Raw genomic sequence first — 21,826 nt, 5'->3', positions numbered from 1 at the left:
ATTGAAAAGTCCTAGATATTTAGTTTTCTTTGAGATATTAAATTGATACTGGACTCTTGATTTGTTCTGACTTGACTTGAATTCATCAGACAGCTCGTCAAAATGATTGACAGGCGTCGCAGCGTGAACTTGCCCCACTGAGCGGGAGGAGGGCGGGACTTGTGACACACTTGGCCGCCTCACGAGGAAAAGTTGCACGTTGTCGCAACTTCACTCGGCTTAAGATCTCCAGCTGTCACTTCACTTCATGAGTTCTCACATCTATTGGAGAAGTATAATTTCTCAGTGGATTGGATGATATTGGGGATGAATGAGGTTGGGGGGTGCAGCTTAGGGTTCTGACTGTGCACACACTGTACTGAAGTGTGTATCTTCATATATGTGCGTGTGTGTGTGTGTGTGCATTCGTGCTTGTGTGTGTGAGGTATGTGTGCCTTTGTGTGTGTGTGTGTGTGTCCATGTACATATGTGATTGAGGACTTGTGTGTGCAGATATGTGCAGGGTGCATTTGAGCGTGTGTGTGTGTGTGTGTGTGTGTGTGTGTGTGCGGCCCGTCTCCAGGTTTGTGTTTCTCCTGCCACGTCAGTCCTATTGGCCACGGTCTATATTTAGCCGGGAGGTCGCAGCCAAACAGCGTGGGAGACGCTCTGCGGAGACGTGAGCCTGGAAGGAGGTCAGCACGGAGACGGAGACGGAGACGGAGACGCTCCACCGCCCGGCAGCAGAGCCGGAGTCAACATCAGCAGGGGGAGCAGGGGTGGGGGGTGTCGAGGAGGGGCAGGGAACAGGGGTAAAGCGATCCAAATAGGAAAACAAAACACATGAAAAAACAATCCACCTTGTAGGCTCAAAACATTCCTTTTCTCTGTGGCCTTTTTGCCACAGCATTGAAAAGTCCTAGATGTTTACTCGTCCCGCGATCCAAACTTAAAACAAGAGGTGACCGTGCCTTTTCAGTTTCAGCTCCAGCCTCTATGGCATCACCTCCCTCTATGTGTCAGACTGGCAGATTCAGTTTCCCTTTTTAAATCACTTCTTAAAACCCATTTATTTAAACAGGCATGTTCATTTTACTGGGTTTTATCATTGTACTTCCATGTTCCTATAGACTGTCGCACTACTCGTCTGCACTTTATGTCCTTTTTTCATTTATCTGTTTTAATTCTGTTTTGTTTGGTTGTCTCTTGCCTCCTTTTATTTATCTGTTTGTTTGTTTGTTTTTTAACCTGCCTCTTGTTTTATTTCCTGTTGAAAAGCACTTCGTAACTCTTGTTTTGAAAAGTGCTAGATAAATAAAGTGTTACTTACTTAAAGTGTCACTTTTGCTAAATCATCTGTATGTAGATGTAACGGGTGGATTTCTATTATTATTTATTATTTATTTTATTTATATGTTTTGTTATTATCCTTACTTACCTATTTTATCTGTCTTTCTTTCTTTTTAATGTCATTTTATGAGTTGATAACGTAATTTTACCTGACAAATTAAGTATTTTTGGGGTTTTATGTGAAGCACATTGAATTTGATCATCATTTATCAAATGTGCTATATAAATAAAGTTTGTCTTTCCTTTAGATTTCAGCTCTTATTTCCTTACCCAGCATTTCTCTATGATATCTGATCTAGGGACACTGAAATATTTGTTATTACCAGACTTTTGCTGGTAGTCAGTATCTTCTTTTAAATCACTTCTCAAAACGTATTTTTACTGTAAAGCCTTTCTGTAACCTTGGCTTTCGTTCACTTTATCCTTGGTGCCCAATCTATTTTTATTTATTCTTCTTGTTTCAGGCCAGGACAGAGGCAGACCGGCCATCTGGAGCAGCTTGAGTTTTCCCAGCGGGCCGGTCGACCGGTGGGCCGGCGGTGAGTCCAGCAGCACCGACACCAAAGATAAAAAAAAAAAAAAGTCCCAGGTTGTTTGGTTGTTCTTTCTGTAGACTCTCTGTGTGTGTGTGTGTGTGTGTGTGTGTGTGTGATGGGGGGGAGGATCATAAGTTCATCACATCTCATGAGCCCATCTTTCTTGCTCCGCCAACTTTACTTTGGTACGTTCTACCTTTCATACACCGAGCTGACAGCCACAGACTGACTGTCTCATGCAAAGCTGTGGCTGAGCCGACCAAACAGATAAACAAAGAAAAGCAGCAGAAAAAAAAATGCAAAAGAGGGAAAACTAAGTAAAAACAAACTGGATTCTGCATATGATGCTGCATTATGCTTTGTAACAAGTACAGGCTCACCATTGCATTTTATATGAATCCTTAGTATGGTCCTCTCCACACCAGAGGAGAAAAATACACGTTGCTATTTATTGTCAAGACATTGCGAGGAAAACTACCTACTTATATCTCCAGCCTTTTAACCTATCATACCAGCAACTATAACACTAGATCTACTAATCAGATTCTTTTAAATGTCCCCAGGGTGGACTCAGAGCTTGGTAAAACCGCTTTCTCCTTTTATGCAAATCCTTGGGCATGGAATGAGTTGCAAAATACCATTACCTTAGAAGCACTCCCTTCCTTGAATACCTTTAAAGTTTTTTTACAAACTGCCCTGAAGGAAAAATGTGGCTGTTTTATATAACGCTGACTTGAGATGGACTGTGTTACGGATATCGATGGTATGGCCTGTATGCTTCTCTTCCCTTACTTTTTCCCTTGTGTAGCTTTTATGTATTATATGTGTTCTACCATGTGAGATTGTTTTTTTTTTTTTATGTGAAACTTTTTTTTATGTGAAACTGTTTTTTTTTTTTTTTATGTGAAACTGTTTAAGCTGCCATCTTGACCAGGACTCCCTAGAAGAAGAGATCCTGTATCTCAATGGGACCTTCCTGGCTAAATAAAGGATAAATAAAAATAAAATAAAAACAGCCACCTGAGGCAGATGGAACCAAATTTATACCGTCACACTAGAGCTGACAGAGCAACATGCAGCAGCCACATAACTGGTATTCTACATTATGCTGCCTTCAGGTGCTGTCAGAAATATCAGAATTACAAGTTGAGTGTACCTGAATGATTTAAACATGGGGATAAATATGACAGGGAAAGTTGGGATTTTCTATGATCCTCAAGTTACTGATGCAAGTGTAAACAGTGTGCGTAAGTATATTTCTTTCTCAGTATCTACCTTTTATGTTTTTTTTTGTCCTACACACCTGTCTCTCAAACACCTGTAGCTGTGCTTATTTTTTCTTTATCACCCCGTATGCACAATCCCAACTTGAACATTCTACAAAAAATAGGCTGCATCTCCTATAACACTTTGTTCTAGTCTTCTCCGTGTTGTGAGAAGCAGAGCGGTGGGAAAGTGGGTCAGTTGCGGTGGTTCAGTCTGGGTCAAATTTCCAGAGCCGTTTTTTTTTTTTTTTATTCCTCCCAGTCCTCCACGGAGCCAGGACCACACTTAGGGCCCCGCTAGTGGCAGTGACCCCTGCTCTGGTGAAGTGGAAATTTCATTGGACTCATGTGGTTCTGTGCTATTTTGGTGGCTTTAGTGGGCGAAGGCGCGCCCACATCCACCTCTCCAAAATCACACAATCCCCTTTTATGTATGTTATGCTTACCTGTCTCACTTTGTTATAAATTCTTCAACAAGTAGACTAGCTGACATGTGAGGCAGAGTTTGTACTGAGCTGGACTCAAGGCTGATTCTTACCAATATCTGTCATCCACACCTTCTTGCAGCACGTATGAAGGCCTTCACTTTTGGTTGATTAGATTCCTATAGCCATCTGAAGGCGGCAGGACCGGTAGATCCTATAATTTGCAGCCTGTAATTTGAGGGATGTTCTGTGCATCATATAATTTATAATTGTATTGTTAGTTTTAAGTATACTTAAACTTTTCATGCAGCTTTTTAATGCTGTTTTTATACTGTGGAGTGCTTTGAGTTATCGAGAAAGCACTATATAAATAAAATGTATTATTATTATTAAAACGCTGCACAGGTACACACGCCTCTTCCAGCATGTGTACCTTGATTAAATCTTACGCAACTAGCACCACGCTAGTGTTTAATAGGTTCATGAACCTCTGTACTTTTGTCCGCACCAAACTGGTTGTCTGTAACTCAGTTGGCTGTTCCACACAGCTTCCAAGTTTCTGAAAATCATCAGGAGTCATTTTGAATCCTTTGTCAGGGGTCATTTCAAAATAAAGAGTTTTATACCAAATCGGTAGGTTTATGAGGGGTTTCATTCAAAATACTACATATAATTTTGGGTAACACTTTACAATAAGGGTACACTAAGTTAAGGGTTAGTTAATGCTTAATTAACAGTTAACTAATGTGTAATTTACTAATGGTGTTCATGTTAACTAAGGTATTAATTTATACATTATTTAATAGTTTCTAAAGATGACTATTAAATTATGTATAAATTAATACCTTAATTAATATGAACATCATTAGTAAATGATTACCAGACACATTAGTTAACTGTTAAGTTAACTAATGTATTACTATTAAGGGTTAGTTAATGCTTATTGAGCATTTACTAACCCTTAATTAATGTACCCTTATTGTAAAGTGTTACCAATTTTTGGAAAATTATGCTATACCTGAAAAATCACTGTAAAAAAAAAAAATCACTCAAAAACACAGAATATTCTATCTTCAAAACAATGACTACTTTTTAAGATAACTTCTAACATTCATTCTCCGTCACCATGCTGACCTCCTTCCAGCTGTCATTTTATAAGAACAGGTGTTGTCAACTTTATCAATTGGGTAGACAAATCATCTTGGGAATTAAACTCTTCATAGGTATCCAGACATATGTATATAGCATTCATTAGAATTTTCTTTTCTTTTGCTTAAAATCTAGAAAAAAATAAAAAATATATATATAATGCCTTCCTCAAAAATGTTAGTATTTGGTATCAGAGGTTTTACAATTGCAAATAAAGTAGGAGAAATATGTTTTGTGAAATGATTTTGCAAGAATAGGTGTTACTTTTTCACGTGTAATTATTCAAAATCTATTAAAACCCAGAGAAAGCAGCAGAATGTGCAAGTTTGTCGCCACGGTGATTTTTATCATGAGGCGTTTCATGACTCTGTTCAGGAGCCGGCGACTGAAAGAGGAGAAACGTGACGAGAATACGGGATGAGAGAGAAATGGAACTTGAGAAAGGATGACATTAAATATTCATGTCACGTTTAATAATAAAATGAAGTCATTCATACTCAATCGATTCAGTTCAAAAAGTTCCAGAGACAGTTCACCTTCCATTCAGGCACAGAAAAGCACTTAGCTCTAACATAAATCATCCTAGAAAAACAGGTAGGAACATGGCAGCGTCACACTATCACCTTATGACAGTCTAACAGTCTAAATCTGTTACTTCACCAGGTCTGGCACCTACCTTACACTTACTTTACAATGTTTAACATGTGCTCTACTTACAATGTATAACATCTACTTTACCATGTATGTGAAATCGGACAATGATTTGACAAGGAGAACACAAAAATCTGTTGTGTTGTCACTTTTATGAACAGCCAAACTGAAAATGAATATAATTCTGGACATTTTGGATCAATTTCATGATGTGGGGATGGAAAACACACCTGTCTGTCCTACATGCTATACTAAGCAAAGAGCGTGTTCACATGCACACTAATAAACCGATTATAGTCCAACAAAGGCAATTAAGTGTTAAACAGCAGAGTGTGATTTCCTCGGATAAAACGCCCTTATCGCATTATGAGAAAGTTCCAGATGAAACCAGAAACCAGAAACCAGATGAAAATAAGTGATGTGCGGCTCCATGTTCAAACTCCAAAACAACCAGCTGGAAGGTTGGGTTTTACATCACTTCCTTAAGGAGAGAAATCCAATTGTGACTGAATCGTGTAAACCGGGGTTTTCTCTGTTATCGCATTACTAGAGCGCATGTCAATGCCTAAATCGAATTATTGCCATAACCTGATTATTCTCAGTTACCAGGTTATTAGTGTGCATGAAAATACATTCTTTGGGGCAGAACTAGTCGTCCACTTCTGTAATCCATCCTCAACAGTCATTAAAATTGATCACAGACTGTCATGAACAACAAAACCTCCTTGAGAGTGAAGTGAACACGGACAGTAACAGACAGCACAGCAAAGACGATGGAGATGAACTAGAAGACCCGCACATTCCTGCTTTCTCTCAATATACTATAGTTAGTTTCTCAACCTAAGTTTTCCAGACTGGAGGTCAATTCATTTTCAGTTCATTCAGTTCAGAGTGTAGTTTTCATGTTGTTGCCTGGCCAACATCAAACAGCCACAGCTCAGTGTTTACATGTGGGGAAACGCATAAAATAAATTCATATGAGGGTAATATGAATGAAATGTATTTATTCAGGCCTTCAGGGGAAGAGCCATGTTTGACACTAACTTTTTGGACACTAACATTGTAGTCGGACAGTCAATCCACATAATTTGGAGTGTGAGCATTCTGCATCTAAGAAACTTTCTACTTTCCCAGAATGAACGAACATTAAAAATTTTTGCTTATTTGAAAACTTAAAGTGATTTAGTCTGGTTCTTTGTCCCGGGGATTCGATTCAGTAAACTCTATTCTTTGTGTTGCCTGGCTGTTCCACCTCATGCCCATAGACATTCAATGGAAACTGAGTTTTACTTAATGATTAAAATTTCCAACATAAATAATATCTCCAGTGTTTTAACTGCAGTAGTCGACATGCTACTGTAGCAAGCCAAAGGAAATAACTGACATCAGCGTTTTGCTTTTGAACTGAGAATTACAAACTGCTGCTAGTTAAAGCATATTAGCACTTTATAGGTTGTTGTTGTAGTTGTTGTTTGACGGGCAATTTGCATCAAAGGAGTGTCTGGAAACAGGATGTGGAACAGCTAGTCACTGCAAAGAGGTTGGCATCATGCAAAGAACTTATTTTCAGAAAATATTTGAATGAATTGACAGTGAACTGCCTCCAAACCCTGCATAAGTAATAAGACGATACAGAACTGTCTCCCAAACACGTCTGAGCACCAAGATCACCGTCACTGATAACACTGAAAGCAATATTTCACTTTAATCTAACATCTGAGCTTTTGGCACCAATATCTCCATGGGATGACAGGATCCTGTTAACATTATGGGGTAAAAATGGAGTAAGAACGAAGATCTCAAATCTTTAGACTGTATTTGAGCTTTTATCTGCAGCGTCACCCTAACATGATTTTCTTCATGCTCTTTGTCGTATTTAAATAATTTTATAAGGTTTGTGATTACAAATGACAGTCGAAAGCCGAAACTAAAGAAGATGAAAGTAAACTAAGTGCAAAATCCAGTGGTGACTACACATCCCAGGACTCACCAATTCTGGAAAATGACAGAAAAGTGAAATATCACTTTAGGAAGTAAGGAGGGGGATTGGGAAGGCACTTATTAAATATTTTATGAGGAGGAAAGGAAGTAGAGGATTTTGGGGGAAAGATTGCACCAAAGTGAAATATAACTCTGAGTGAATACTCCCAAGTTTTTGGGAGACTGGCCCGTTGGTCAATTTAACTGTTAAGTGATGAGAACACAAGACACCAAAATCATCCATGTGTCCCTGGTTGATCATTCAATCTGGTGCTTAATGCTAACACTTTAGCATACATTATGTTGAGTGATAGTAGGCACTAGTATTATCTCAAAAGTGAGGAAATGAGAATTTGTAGCAGCTCTTAACATAATAGTAAGAGATCTTAACTTATATGAGGCCAAGTCTGGCAGAGAGAGACTGGCAGACATTGATCAAATTTACACAGTATATATAAAAAAAACATGTATAAAAATAATGTACTGTTTTGAACTACCAGGAACTAGTTTTCCTGTTTCCATAGGAAGTGAAGGTGGAGGCGATGGGAGACTGTGTACAGCTAAAAATCACTGTGTGGCGGATGAATATGTGGTTGCTCACCTGAAATAGTTCCAAAAATAAAGATCAGCTATATTGGATTATATGACATTTCACATAAGAAAAATCACAACTTATTATTACGAAAAGGTCAGTCTTCTTACTTTGGATAATGCTAAACTTCATGCTAACACTTTAGCAGCATACACTTTAGTGCAGTGGTTCTCAACGTGGGGTCCGGGGACCACCAGGGGTCTTTGAGGGAGTTCCAGGGGGTCCCCAGCAAATTCATGAATTGTTAAATTTCATTTCATTTACAAGAAGTTAGAGAATGTAGAAGAATGACTATTTTGATCATAGTTTCACTGTTATCTCTCTACCTACAATATAGTCATGGGATTCTGGACAAAATCATATCTAACAGTAAAACTATTCTCAGGTTTGGGTCCGAGAGACAAAACCTCATCAAAAACGGGTCCGTGGCTCTAATGTGGACTAAACTAGGGATCCTTGATATGAAAAAGGTTGAGAATCACTGCTTTAGTGTATGCTAAAGTGTTGCATGGAGCCTACTATCACTCACCATAGTGTATGCTAAAGTGTTAGCAGCTAATGATCCACCAGGGATCCATGGATGATTTTGGTGTCTGTCCTCTCATGACTGAACAGGTAAGTTGAACAACGGGCCGATCTCCCAAAAACTTGGTGATCTCTTTGCTCAGACGCCTCTGGGAAACCTCCTCGCCCCCCCCAACTGGCCCCTCCCCCACACACAGGAAGGCTAGCTAAAGTGCAACACCACCTCCGGGCCACTAGCTGCTGCCGTCCCGCCGAGGCAGACACCTCTGCCAGGGGCTGTAGGGCAGCGCCAGCAGCACGAACAGGATCCCGCCCACGATGAGGACGGCCCCCGCACAGCCGACGCAGGACACCGACCAGGACAACTCGTGGTGGAGCGGCACCGTGTGGTCGCTGGCCAGGAAAGCCAGGACCGACTGGTGGAAAACCATGAGAGACAGAAGCACTAGGATACCTGGGGGGGGGTGGGGGGAAACAAGTGAAGGGGTTAACCACATTACTTTGGAGACATGATTATGATTACTGTAAACAAACAAGACCGTTGCCAAGAAGCCTGTCAGCCTCTGTCAGCCTCTACTCTGCATCCTCCATTGACCTTATTCACACGGCGGCCATTTTGAATACTTGGGGTGGGAAATTCTACCTGGAAGATCGGCATAAATCTAGCGTTACTTCAACACATAAGTGAGAACCTCAGATACACAAACAGTTACCAGATTAACTAGCAACATTGACAACAACTGCCTGAATTTAGCAGGAAGTTAGCTAGTTAGCTTACTAGTTAGTTAGCTACTAGCTAGCTGCCTAGACTAGACTCGGTAGGCAGAGATACTGGGCCAAATACATTAAAATGTGAACCGATATCCCTCTGATTCTTGAGATACATTTGTTTCTGATATGTTATTCAGTGTGAATCTGTGAAATACTAAGTGTAGAGCAGCTGGACCTGCTCTTCCAGGTAGAGTTTCCCCACCCTGAGTGTTCAAAATGGCCACCGTGTGAATAAGGTCAATTGTTTCTCCACCTGGTGGATCTGGAGGGAAATCTGCTGGATTGCTTTACGGCACAAAACAGGAAGAGGTTCTGTTCTTCCAGAGCAAACGGAGCTAAAGCTTTCAGAGTTTCTGGCAGCAGATGGTGGAAGGAGGGAAAGGAAGACGGAGAAATCACTTCCAACATGTTTATTCTCTTCATTGAAGAGCAAGACAAAATAAACACATGGAGAGAGGGGGGAGGGGGGCAGAGAGCAGCATCCTTTGTGACAGGAAGCAACAGGGTTTATGGGAAATGTAGTCTTAATTTTGGGAAACACTAGCACTAACAAAACTACTGGTGTGAGATAGAGGCAACCAATCGTCTTGACCGTGGTCCCATTAGTTTACAGTAATTACACCAAGGGATCACCGATAATCTACAATGAAATATTGATCTTTAAAATGGCAATATGTAGCCTTTTTAAGAAAAGAAAAAGAGAGAGATGGGGAGACAAGCAAAGAGACTAGTAGAAAAAGAAACAAAGAGAGGCAAGGATAGGGAAAGAGTCAGTGACAGAAAATGAAGAAGTATTAAAGAAACAGAGGGACAGAGTAATAGAGAGAGAAAAAAGTAAGAGACAGAGAATGAGTGAGAGCAAGATAGAAAAACAATGCGAGATAGAGAAACAGAGAGTGATGAGAGAGGGAATGAGAAAGGAGAGTGAAAGAGAAGAAGAGAGAGGAAAGAGAAGAAGAGAGAGTGAAAGAAACACAACAAAGAGAGATGAGATGAGAAGTGACAGAAAAAAAATGTTGACCTTTGACCTCGTACTGTACGCCTCCCAGGAAAAAGACAGAAACAAAGAGTATCTCCAGGGCCGTGACTAATGCACAGTACTGTAAATTGTACGGGCATTGAATAGAACAGAATAGAATAGAATAGAAACAGAAATCACTCTACATTCTAAAAACTGAAGATTAAAATACCTATTTTATTCCAACTCTATTTGTTATTAGGGTTAGATACAGTATAAGGTGCAGGAAGGTTGAGGAGAATTGAGGATTGAGATAAGCTGAAACATAAATGATCGCTTTTTGATCAAAATTGGATAATTGATTATGTTCATGATCAGGTTTTTAGGGGACAAGTTCTGCCGAGTTCTGGCTTCACAGCTTGGCCAGAAAGTAACAACTAGAAAATCCCTAACAGAACATTTTCCTTGATTAGCACAGTGATTAGCTCAGTGATCAAACTAACGCACTGGGCAATTTGTTGGGCAATGTGGATGAGAAACGCCGCTAGCAACAGTCAACAAAGTTAGACCCAGGGTCAAAACCTGTTCAAATATCTCCTGACAACAAGACGTTCCAGTGTCATTAAAGCAACAGTTGCTGTTGCAACTCGTTGGACCCTCGTTGCCCACCTGAGTTGCTCTAAAAGTTGCCCGGTGCGTCTTTACTGACCTGACAGAATGAAGCAGAAGGACGCTGGCTTGAGGAAGAACAGGATATCTTTACTGAGAGCCATGGTGATGCAGATGGCCCCCATCACCATCAGGACCAGGCTAAACAGAGCCAACATGGCTGCCGCCACATTCAGACCTGCAAGGGGAAGGATAACAGTGTATTAGGAAGTATAGTATACAGTATATTAGGAACACCTGCTGCTTTTAAGCACGTTAAAGTGATGCTGAACTTTGGGTATAGCTTCCTGGACATGATATTAGCCTATTTACTATTTTCTTCGTTCCATCGGCATAAGTTTCCTAGTTTCCTACTTTTTTATATACCGTCAGAATCTGCTTTTTTCGCATTCGTTTATGTGCTAGAAGTGTGATTTTTAGACTGTTCTTCCATACAATGGCAGTGAATGGAAAGAGAAAAAAAAACACAATTCTCCAGTCTCCTCTACCGGAGCAACAGATAACAGGAGGAAGATACACAACCCAAGATACTGCCAAAGTTACACAGAGCTTTAAGGACTTATGAGGTGAATCAAGGGGTGAGTTTTCAAACATACGAGAGGGCAAAATAACGAGAGGGCAGAGGAAGTTTTGTGGCCAATCAAGGAAGCATCAGATGGAGACTTGGCCAATGGGGACAGACATGAAGCCCCCTGTGAGAACGATGCATCACGTCCAAACAGCACTGCAGCCTGTGCTACTGAGTCATTTGAACACAGCTGGGGAAACGAACACCTGTGTGTCTTAATTGATCATGTGGCATCAAACATCAAACACACACCGCTCATCTCAAACTGTAAAGATGTGCCACCTGTGCTCACATTCAGCCTTTGGACAAAAATTTCAAATAATTTCTTAAATTTCTTCTTTAATCCTGCTCTGATTTTAGCCAAGTTGCCTCAGTAATTATTGAATTGTATATTTTCTATATATTTAGGATTGCTTGTTGTAATTTGTTTGTGTTTTTATCTCTCCGCTGTGTTGATTTTACAGTTTGCAATTTGCACTACATGTTTTATTGCTTGCTCGTGTTCCTTGTTGTGAAGCACTTTGTAACTTTGGTTGTGAAAAATGCTCTATAAGTAAAGTTTATTATTATTATTCTCTTCAAGACAACCTGGGAAAATTGTTCTCTTCAAGGACACGAGTATCACGACTTGGCATTCTTGGATTTGATGAGTTGTAGATGAAGTATTGCCTTGAGACATTTGGCATTTCAAACGTGCAAAAGGAGATGCACAGGAGGCGTTCCTAATATTTTCTACACTCGGGTACGGTGGCCAGCGGGTGCAAACGCTACAACGGCCCAAAGCAATCGCATTCGGAGAAACACACTGCAACTTCAGAAACAACTGTGTGTGATTGTGTTAGCGGTATCGATCTTTATAAGAAGAGAGACAAAGGAGACGACAGGTAGCTGGAAGCCCGGAGCGTATCCGTTGTATTGACTCGAGCGTATTTCTGTTGCGTTGTTTTTGTGGTTTGCATCGTTTCTGAATTTGCACCGTGTTTACATTTAATGTGTTTGCTTTGGCATTCAGCTTTTTTTTCCTTTGTTGTATTTGCTTTGGATTTTCGGATGTGTTTTTGAATGAGCATAGTTTCTGAACGATTCAAACAATTAAGCAATATTACACGAGAGGATGTGCTTTACCGTCATTATTGGCACGACAGTGATGCGGTCAGTGGTCATAAGCATCACTGAAGTGCCATTAATGACGGTAAAGCACACCCTCGAGTGTAACAAACAAACAAAATAAAAGATATAATCAAAATGTATTCATATTGTGGGGCAATTCGCTCTCAAAATAAAAAACTTTTTGCTAGTGTTATCTCCGTTTCCCTGGAAATACATGGGGTCTGACTAATAACTGGAAAACAATCAGTCACGTCAGTAGACTCCTATGTAATGGAACCTAGTTTACTACTCCAGCAAGCAGGCCGACCCTTAGCAACGACCTAGCAACAGAGACGATTTCTAGTCCCTGTTGAGTCAGCCAGCCAACTTGAGCTAATGCTTTCTAGAGATCGTGGGATTTCCCAAACTGAATAAATACCACACATATAAACACAAAACTGACTTGCTAGCTCAATCTTGTTTTAACTAAGTTATCTGCGTCTATCAGCATCTAGTAACATCAAGGCTGAACAGAGTTATATTTAAATATATTGTATGATAATATATGGCAGAGTAATATTTAGCTGATTTGATCACATTCTAAATGTCTAGTTGACCAATCAGATTGCTTGGTCGGTACTACCTGTTGTATAATTTCTCTTAATGCAATTGTTTTGGGCCCTTGTAGTGCATTGTAGCCTTGCATTGTACCCCTCGGACACACGTACTCATGACTCTAAATCACTACATTTAGACCTATAGCGTGACAGTGATGTGGCACCATTAACCGATCAGATTTTAATGCGAGTCTGTATCTTTCCTGAACACATGGCACTGTGTGAAGTTAATACAGTAGGAGCTGCCAGTGAACAGAGAGGTTAGACAGCAGCTCAGAGACACTTGAACGCAGCGTAGGTGGAATACATTTAAAAACACTCACAGAGCAGTCAATGGCCAACCTGAAAGAGCATGGCGAGGAGGGGAAGAGAGAGAGAGAGAGAGAGAGAGAGAGACGAAGAAGAAGGGAGGGAGAGAAAGAGAGATGGATGAGTGAAAGAAAAAGAGGTGGGAGAGATGAAAGATGGGGAGGAGGAGTGAAGGGCAGAATGAAGAGAGAAGGAGAAAAGAAGGGGTTAAGTGGGAGCGAGAGAAAGGAGGGAGGCAGAGGAAAGAGAAAATGGAGAAGTGGAGGAGAAGAACAAAAGGGTAAAGAAAGAGCGAGTGGGCGGAACGAGGCGGGACGGTGGCTGAGAGGGGCCAAAAGAGCCGGAGAGGTCGGTGACTCACTCTTCTGCGTCGTCTTCTGAAACATGACGGCGTTTTCCCCCGTGGTGAAGAACTTGAAGTAGGTGCAGTTTGATTCTGGAGGGGAGAGGGAGATGGAGGGAGGGAGGGAGAGGGAGAGAGAGAGAGAGAGAGAGAGAGAGAGAGAGACAGACAGAGAGTGAAGTAGAGAGAGGACAAGTGTCAGGGAGAGAGAGAAAAAAGGGAGAGAGGGAGGGGAAAACAGAAAGAGGAGAGAGGGAGAGAGGAGGAGAGAATTTGAAGGGGGAGAGATGTAAATAGAGAGGGAGAGAAAAGACGGAGAGAGAGAGAGAGGGTGGAAGAGGGAGAGGAGAAAATTAGAATATGGAAATATATATATATATTTTTTTATTTTATTTATCCTTTATTTAGCCAGGAAGATTCCATTGAGATACATATGTAAAGAGAGAGAGGGAGAAAGAGGGTGAAAGGGAGGGAAAAACAGAAAGAACAGAGAGGGAGTGGGAGGGAGAGAGAGAGAGAGACAGCGAGGGAAAACAGAAAGAGGAGACAGGGAGAGAGGAGGAGAAAATTCAAATAGGGAGAGAGGTACAGAGAGTGAGATAGACAGGTAGAGAGAGAGAGAGAGAGGGAGAGAGGGAGAGAGGGAGGGAGGGAAAACACAAAGAGGGAGAGAGGCGGAGAGAATTAGAATAGGGAGAGAGGTAAAGAGAGAGAGAGAGAGTGGGAGGGAGAGAGAGAGAGACAGGGAGGGAAAACAGAAAGAGGAGACAGGGAGAGAGGAGGAGAAAATTCAAATAGGGAGAGAGGTACAGAGAGTGAGATAGACAGGTAGAGAGAGAGAGAGAGAGAGAGAGAGAGAGAGAGAGGGAGAGAGGGAGGGAGGGAAAACACAAAGAGGGAGAGAGGCGGAGAGAATTTGAATAGGGAGAGAGGTAAAGAGAGAGGGAGAGAGCGGAGGAGAGGGAGAGTAAGGTAGAGAGACAGGTAGAGAGAGAGAGAGAGAGAGAGTGGGAGGGAGAGAGAGAGAGACAGGGAGGGAAAACAGAAAGAGGAGACAGGGAGAGAGGAGGAGAAAATTCAAATAGGGAGAGAGGTACAGAGAGTGAGATAGACAGGTAGAGAGAGAGAGAGGGGGAGGGAAAACACAAAGAGGGAGAGAGGTAAAGAGAGAGGAGAGAGAGAGAGAGAGCGGAGGAGAGGGGGAGTAAGGTAGAGAGACAGAGAGGGACAGAGAGAGAGAGAGAGAGAGGTCAAGAGAGAGAGGAAGAAGATGAGAGAGGGAGGGATAACAGAAAGAGGAGAGTGGAGGAGAGAATTAGAATAGGGAGAGATGTAAAGAGAGAAAGAGAGAGACAGAGAGAGACCGAGAAAGAGAGGTAAAGAGAGAGAGAGAGGTAGACAAACAGCAACTGTACATGAGACAGGCATAAATGTTGAAAGGTAATCTGCTTGAGCTGCAGACGATCTTGATGTACATCTTATTGAAATTCAAGGACCTACGCCTCTCTCTCTCTCTCTCTCTCTCTCTCTCTCTCTCTCTCTCTCTCTCTCACTCACTCTCTCTCTCTCTCTCTCTTCCCGCCCCCGTATACTTTAGTTTCAATTATTCTCCGTCAAACGTAATCAACCGTGAACGTCAACGACAACCTCAAGGTGACAATCCAATGCATCCTGTGCAATTAGTATTCTGCCGTCTTCATGATGTGTTACAGTAATTAGAGTTTAGCCGTCAAATAGAATGTGACACCTCTCTCTCTTTTTCTCTCACACGTTTCTGCACACACACACACACACACACACACACACACACACACACGGACACATCACTCTTCATTAGCCTGATCAAAGCCACATCCTCAGAGTATTCTGGTTTGTGTTTTCTTCCCTCGGCAAGTTATCGGCGTTACAACACAGATTCTGTCGAGGAGCGCCACTCAAATCCCACGGACAAAAAAATTCAAATCCCTTCAACAAATAGTGACGGGTCACCGCAGCGGTTTAACATGCAAGGCGGGGGGGGGGGGGGGGGGGGGGGGGGGGGGGTTCAGCTGTGTGTTCATGCCCAGCCAGCCGCTCAGAAAGTCAGACCAGACATTTGGCTATATGTCCACTCACTGACCACAGTCACATGCACACTTAGTTGGAGTCTTAAGGTTCAATTATGCTCAACGTTAAATACGTATACGGATACGGACGGAGCCTTCTGTCCGTACTCTGCGTTCATTTCGTCCGTATTTGTGCACGTTTTCTGAAAGCTTACGGATACGGACGAACCGGAGCAGTACCACCACAGTACCACCGGGAATCGTGGGGGCAGTGTAGCCAATAGTTCAAGCGAGACTAGCGAGACACAACAAAGACATTTAAAAAATGGCGGAACTCTTTGAGGAGAGGTTGTGCGAGTTGGTGAGAAACTATAAAGATATCTATGATGTTATCTCGCCCGGGCACCTCCGCTTTTGCCTCTTTCTTAATCCTTTGAGGCACAAGCTATGCAAACCCCTTCTTCATTTCCTATGTTATTTCATCTGGTGGTAATCAAAAACAAGATATTTAATGACTACTTTGATTATTAAATTATGAAATAAATTTATTTCAAAAGATATAGCAAAGAAACACTCAGCCATGCATGAAATAACATAGGAAATGAATAAGGGTAATTTTTGACCCATGTTGTGCATTAGAAGGGTAGTGATACAAAAATGTTTTTTATTCAAAAAGTAAGAGGAAAAATTAAAATAAGGATTTGTGATGATCAAAAACAAGTTAATTGAGGAATACCTGGAATACTGAATGATGAAATTAATTTATTGCAAAGATATAGACAATAAAAACTCAGTCGGGTCACTTTTGACCCATGCTGTGCATCAAAGTGTTAACAGGTACATGATAACAACAAACATGGCGACGGTGGACAGAAACTTTTGACTCTCTACTGCCCTCTAGTGGATGTATTGCTTAACATCCGTGCCAACGTAAAGGACGCGTGGAAGTATGTGGGCAGTGACGGTTACATCGTTTGAAACGGACGTATTTATTTTCGTACGTAAAGGGAGCATAAATGAGCCTTTAGTTGGAGTTAAGCATAATCACAGTCGTTTTGCTGGCATTAATAGAGACCAGAACATGTATCCACCTTAATTGCATTTCTTTAAGTGTGATCAAGTAGTGCACGTGTAGTTGGGTTCATGTTGTTCTGTCATGGGCGCCTAGCTCGAAAAGAAACACTCGCAATAACCACATCACGTGTACACTGGATTATATGGGAGGTGTCACTTCATATAAACATATAAATGGCTTAATCACACTGGTGTCTTACTCAATAGAGGCTTTACAGTTACGTCACAAACCTCTTAGCAACCACTTGTGGTCCAGTGGAGAACTGACTGTACACACATACAAATACCTAAATATACAACAACCAGGCAAGAACAAGAGATATGTGAAGAAGATTCTGGTGTGGGTGCAGGCCAGGACCATTCAGTAATGTTGTAAGGAAAGTGAATCATCTGGTGAGGTGGATTTGCTTCCAAATTTATATTAGTGTGACCCAGGAAACTGCTGTCTTTAGCCCAAACCCTTTGGTCAAAGCACAAGCTGCATCGTGAAAAGAGTCGACTCAGTTAACATGAACACAGTCGTTTCTTGGCTTTAGCCAGCAGACTCAGGCTTAGCAAAGCAACTGATTTTAGTTAACATGCAACTACAGCCACAACTAATGCTATAGCCTCTGCTAGATAGGATTAACAAGTGTGCAAATCAAATGTGTTTAGAAGACAGTGATAGCTAACTAGATACGGTTAGCTAGCTAACAAGCTGACATTATCTAAACACTAAATCAATCACATGTATCAGTGGAAAAATGATCAGTTCCCAGTCAGAAACAGCAAAGAAATGAACCACGTTTGCTTAATCACATTGAGACGGCCAAGTTGTACATGAAACACAACCTGTTCACAGCTATTGTTGGCCAGGAGCTGAGGGCCTCCAACATGGCCGCCAGACGATGCATTACATCACCTGACCTCTAAAGGCTGTAGTCCCAGTGTTGTGGGCATGTGAGCGCAGCCACTAGCACACTCACTCTCTCAGAGCATGTGGAGCAGTCAATGAGTCAGACAGTTAGTCAGACACCATTCAGTCAGACAGTCACACCATCAATCAGTCAGCTGGTTAGAGAGTCAATCATTCATTCAGCCAGCCAGCCAGTCAGCCATTCACTCAGACTAGTCAGCCACCCAACAAGCTACACAGCCAGACAGTCAAGCATCCATCCACCAAGTCTGTTAGAGGCACCGTTGGAGCAGCCTGCACGTAAATCAGTCAGTCAGTCATCAGCTTATAACTCACTCACTCACACCGACCAGTCAGCCATCACACAGGCCGGCCAGCCAGTCAGCCAGCCAGCCAGCCAGCCAGCCAGCCAGCCAACCAGTCAGTAAATCATCAGTCACCTCCAGGCAGTTCAGCAGGGCCGCAGCTCTCTCTCTCTGGGTCGATGTCGGCCACCCACAGGGTCTTGGTGCAGCCCTTCCACAGGCCGTAGTGAGCCGCCACACACGTCTGGGAAGACAAGATCACAGAAAATATTAAGGTAAGATCAGCAATGGTAAGATTTGTCCGTTCTTCTCGGGGTTTTAGTACTTTGGACGTCAAACTCCCATTCGTTTCTAGCAGGAGATTACTGTTTGGTTGCTTTATTTTACTCCTAATGTGATCTCAAACACCCCTAATGCAGCTGTGTATCAATTAAAACAGCATCAACTAAATGTAGACATGAGGAGTATTATTGTGCAGTTTTGTTAATTCTTAATTTATTAATTCACCTGGTTGTTATAGAAACTCTTGGGGGGTGCGAGCTCCACCCAGAACTCTGTCCCCACCCCCAGCACCGTCAGGACCACGCCCACGATGGCCACAAAGAAGGCCAGCTTGATCTAATGACAGAATAAAATTACAATACAACTTCATTCATTCATACATACATCATTCCTTTAGAAATGAGGACAAACACAAGCACAATACTTTATCAAATCATAACCGATCCGGTTTATCCAAATTAAAGAGGCATTAAGTAATCTATGGCCAATCTATGGTCAACGGTTTGAGTTATGTAATGCATTTAATTGACAAAACAAAACAAAGTAATAATTTCACAACAGAGAGCAGTAAGCTAGCTAATTAGAACAGAGATCCAACAGAAACATCTAGTGAAGAGGTAATACAGGATATCACCATGCTAAATACTGGAAAAATAAATCTGCTTTGTTTGGTTTTTGGTTTGAGAACGAGGCTTTTTGGCTCTTTACAAAGATACACATATAATACACACATTGGCCACAGGTATATAAATGCAAATACACACGTATGCATGCACATCAACAAGTCATTTAGTCTCATATTCAGTCTTAAAATCTTATTTGCCAATGAGGTGAGATAAGTCCATTGTCAGTATCTTGAAACAAGGCAGAATATTGCAGATCACTCTATTAGTGTCAAGAAAATGACATTTGATTCAAGAAAATTCTTGAATGAAGTTGATTTGCACTGGAAACAAGGGAAATTGACAGATTCTTTCACCAGTTTAAAGAAAAATAAGATTTCAAGACTCAATAGAGATTAAATGACTTGTTAACATGGACATTTGTTTGCAGTGTAAGGACACAGAGAAGATTGTCCGACACCCTGCAGTATACAGTATGTCTTAGAGCAGTTGAAATGCCAGCAGGGGATTGGGAGTGTCTTGAAACTTGAAACTTCACTGGGTGGAGAGTTTTTATTCCATTATTATTATTATTATTACTATTTTTATTCCAAAATAGAGCACGGGCTGGAAAGTGAGTTCTGAAAGACAGAAAGTCACTTCCTCATGTTCCATTAGGGAGTCATTCCTATGTTCCCAGGGTCCTATGTTCCCCAGATTTATATGGCACATAATGGGAACATGACAAAGGGTTCTATGTTCCCAGGGTCCTATGTTCCCCAGTTCTAGGGTTAGCGTTAGAGACCTTCAGAATCAAATAAAATGATAACCATTGGTTTTGTTGTGTTTATATAGCTGTTTTGAAGCCTTGTTCCAATAAAAAAGAACTAGATAATATTTATGAAATATTTTAACTTGAAACGGGTCAAATTTGACCCGAACACAATAGGAGGGTTAATGTGTGTTAACAGAATATTGAACTGGGGAACATAGGACCCTGGGAACTTAGGACCCTGGGAAGATAGGACCCTGGGAACTTAGGACCCTGGGAACATAGGACCTTGGGAACATAGATACGCTCCCATCCATTAGTTCCATTAGTTCACAGCATCCTGCAGCTCTCTGCATGCAACCTGAGGGAGAAAACACACTCAGTCTGAACCAGTCACCTTGCCCTCCTGGGCCTCGCTCATGGCGTGTCCCGCCGGCGCCGCTCCCCTGCGCCGCTTGTTCCCCCCGAACGTGCTGCGTCCGGTCATCAGGCCGGACAGACCCCCCGCTCCCTGGGCCCCCCCGCCCGCCGCTCCTCCGGCCCCCGCCCCTCCCACCCCCGCCGGGCCCACCGTCCGGCCGTCCTCATCGTGCGCAATGAAGGTCGACCACATGGTGTGAGGAGACAGAGGGAATTAAGACAGCAGAATGGGACTGAAAATCTGGCCTGGATACTTCTGTTTGGACAGTAAAAACTTCAGCAAAAAAATTTAAGAAAGAAGCACAAATAAATGAAAAAGATGGAGAGAAAGTGTATTCTCAGTTTGTGCCCACAGACAATGTGGAATCGAAAGAATGAAGGATTATAGGGTTATCCGAGGAGAGGGAAGAGGCAAGGGAGAAGATGGAAGAGGTAGAACGATAAAAAACAGAAAGGTGTAGGAGGAGAGGAAAAGACTGGGTGAAAAGGACTTATCTTCCTCAGAGATAGATGAGTGACTCAGTATATGGAGGAAAAACTATAAACCCACCGTAGACAAACATAAAAAAAACAAGGCTAATTTTATCCTGCCTTGGATGAACAGGCATATGTCGTAACAGAAACTAAAAATGTGTCTCAGAAAACATTAGCAGCAAAGCGCCGGCATCAGTCTGCGCTTCAGAAAACGCTCGAGACAAAATGGCGGCTTGGACAATGGACACAAAACTGATGAATGGATCATCATGGAGAAAAAAAAAAAAAAAGAAAAGAACAGAGAGTCTTTTTTTTATTATACGGATGGAGAGAATCTGGAGGTAGAGGTCAGGAGTAAATGAAGTGATGCTTCCTAGAGATGAGGGAGAAAAGAAAGAAAGAAAGAAAGAAAGAATGTAATTAGCATAAGACTGTACATTTACTCATATACATAAAGAATCATTTGAACAGAAGTGTTGACCTTGATGTTTAAACAGTTAGAGATTAGTAGAGATTCACAGAAAGCAGAATTAGAGAATTAAGGTAAAGCTGTTAATATCGAGACTGAGATTGTTGCACATGTTCATGGTACAGAGATAAACTGAGAAACAACATTAATTCATGCAAAATCCCCTTAAAATGAGTTAAGGGAGTTATTAATGGAGGAGACCCCATGAAAACCTCCTTAAACTCCACTTAATGTTTGACTGCTTACTTTCTAATTTAACGTAAAATTCAGGGAGACAGGAACTTTCCATTAATAACTCATTAATAATCTGTAAACCTGCATAAAAGGCATAAGAAAAACCCTTAATTACTAGTGTCTCCATGAATCAACCCATGAATAAATCCCTTAAAAACCGATGATACTAACCTTACATTTTTAAAGCTATGTTATTTTTAATGGATAATTAATGTTTATGTAATGTAGAAATTAAGGACATTTCAGGGATAAAATTAGGGGCTTTGGTTTCATAGTGAAATCTGAAGACATTTGTCACACCACACATGTTTAGAGCAGGTGATTCAGACTCTGCATCGAGCTCAGGCCGCACCAAATAACATCACCTAGACGTCTGAAAATGTGCGTTCATTAGTGAGAACGTAATCTGAGCCAACAGGAGAGGACTCGGTTTTATTGGTAGAAGGAGACGGACGTTGACGTCTGACAACCAGCAGCT

At 41.6% G+C, this 21,826-nt stretch overlaps 1 protein-coding gene across 1 annotated transcript; it reads right to left on the bottom strand.

The window, feature by feature from the left end:
• Positions 1-8,685: 8,685 nt before the first annotated feature.
• Positions 8,686-20,364, bottom strand: LOC139650118 (voltage-dependent calcium channel gamma-6 subunit-like). Its single transcript, XM_071526677.1, has 6 exons — positions 20,149-20,364; positions 18,603-18,713; positions 18,231-18,339; positions 13,795-13,869; positions 10,891-11,028; positions 8,686-8,906 (listed from the first exon to the last, which is right to left on the bottom strand). The coding sequence occupies exons 1-6, from the start codon at positions 20,362-20,364 to the stop codon at positions 8,686-8,688; spliced, it is 870 nt and encodes a 289-aa protein (XP_071382778.1).
• Positions 20,365-21,826: the final 1,462 nt, after the last annotated feature.

Source organism: Centroberyx affinis, unplaced genomic scaffold, assembly GCF_046629955.1.
Source record: "Centroberyx affinis isolate AG114_WGS23_722 - 3 ecotype Tasmania unplaced genomic scaffold, CSIRO-AGI_Caff_v1 ptg001440l_1, whole genome shotgun sequence".
In the NCBI taxonomy this organism is placed as follows: domain Eukaryota; kingdom Metazoa; phylum Chordata; class Actinopteri; order Beryciformes; family Berycidae; genus Centroberyx; species Centroberyx affinis.
Note: the sequence above shows the minus strand (reverse complement) of the source record. Positions and strands in the feature narration are given on the sequence as shown.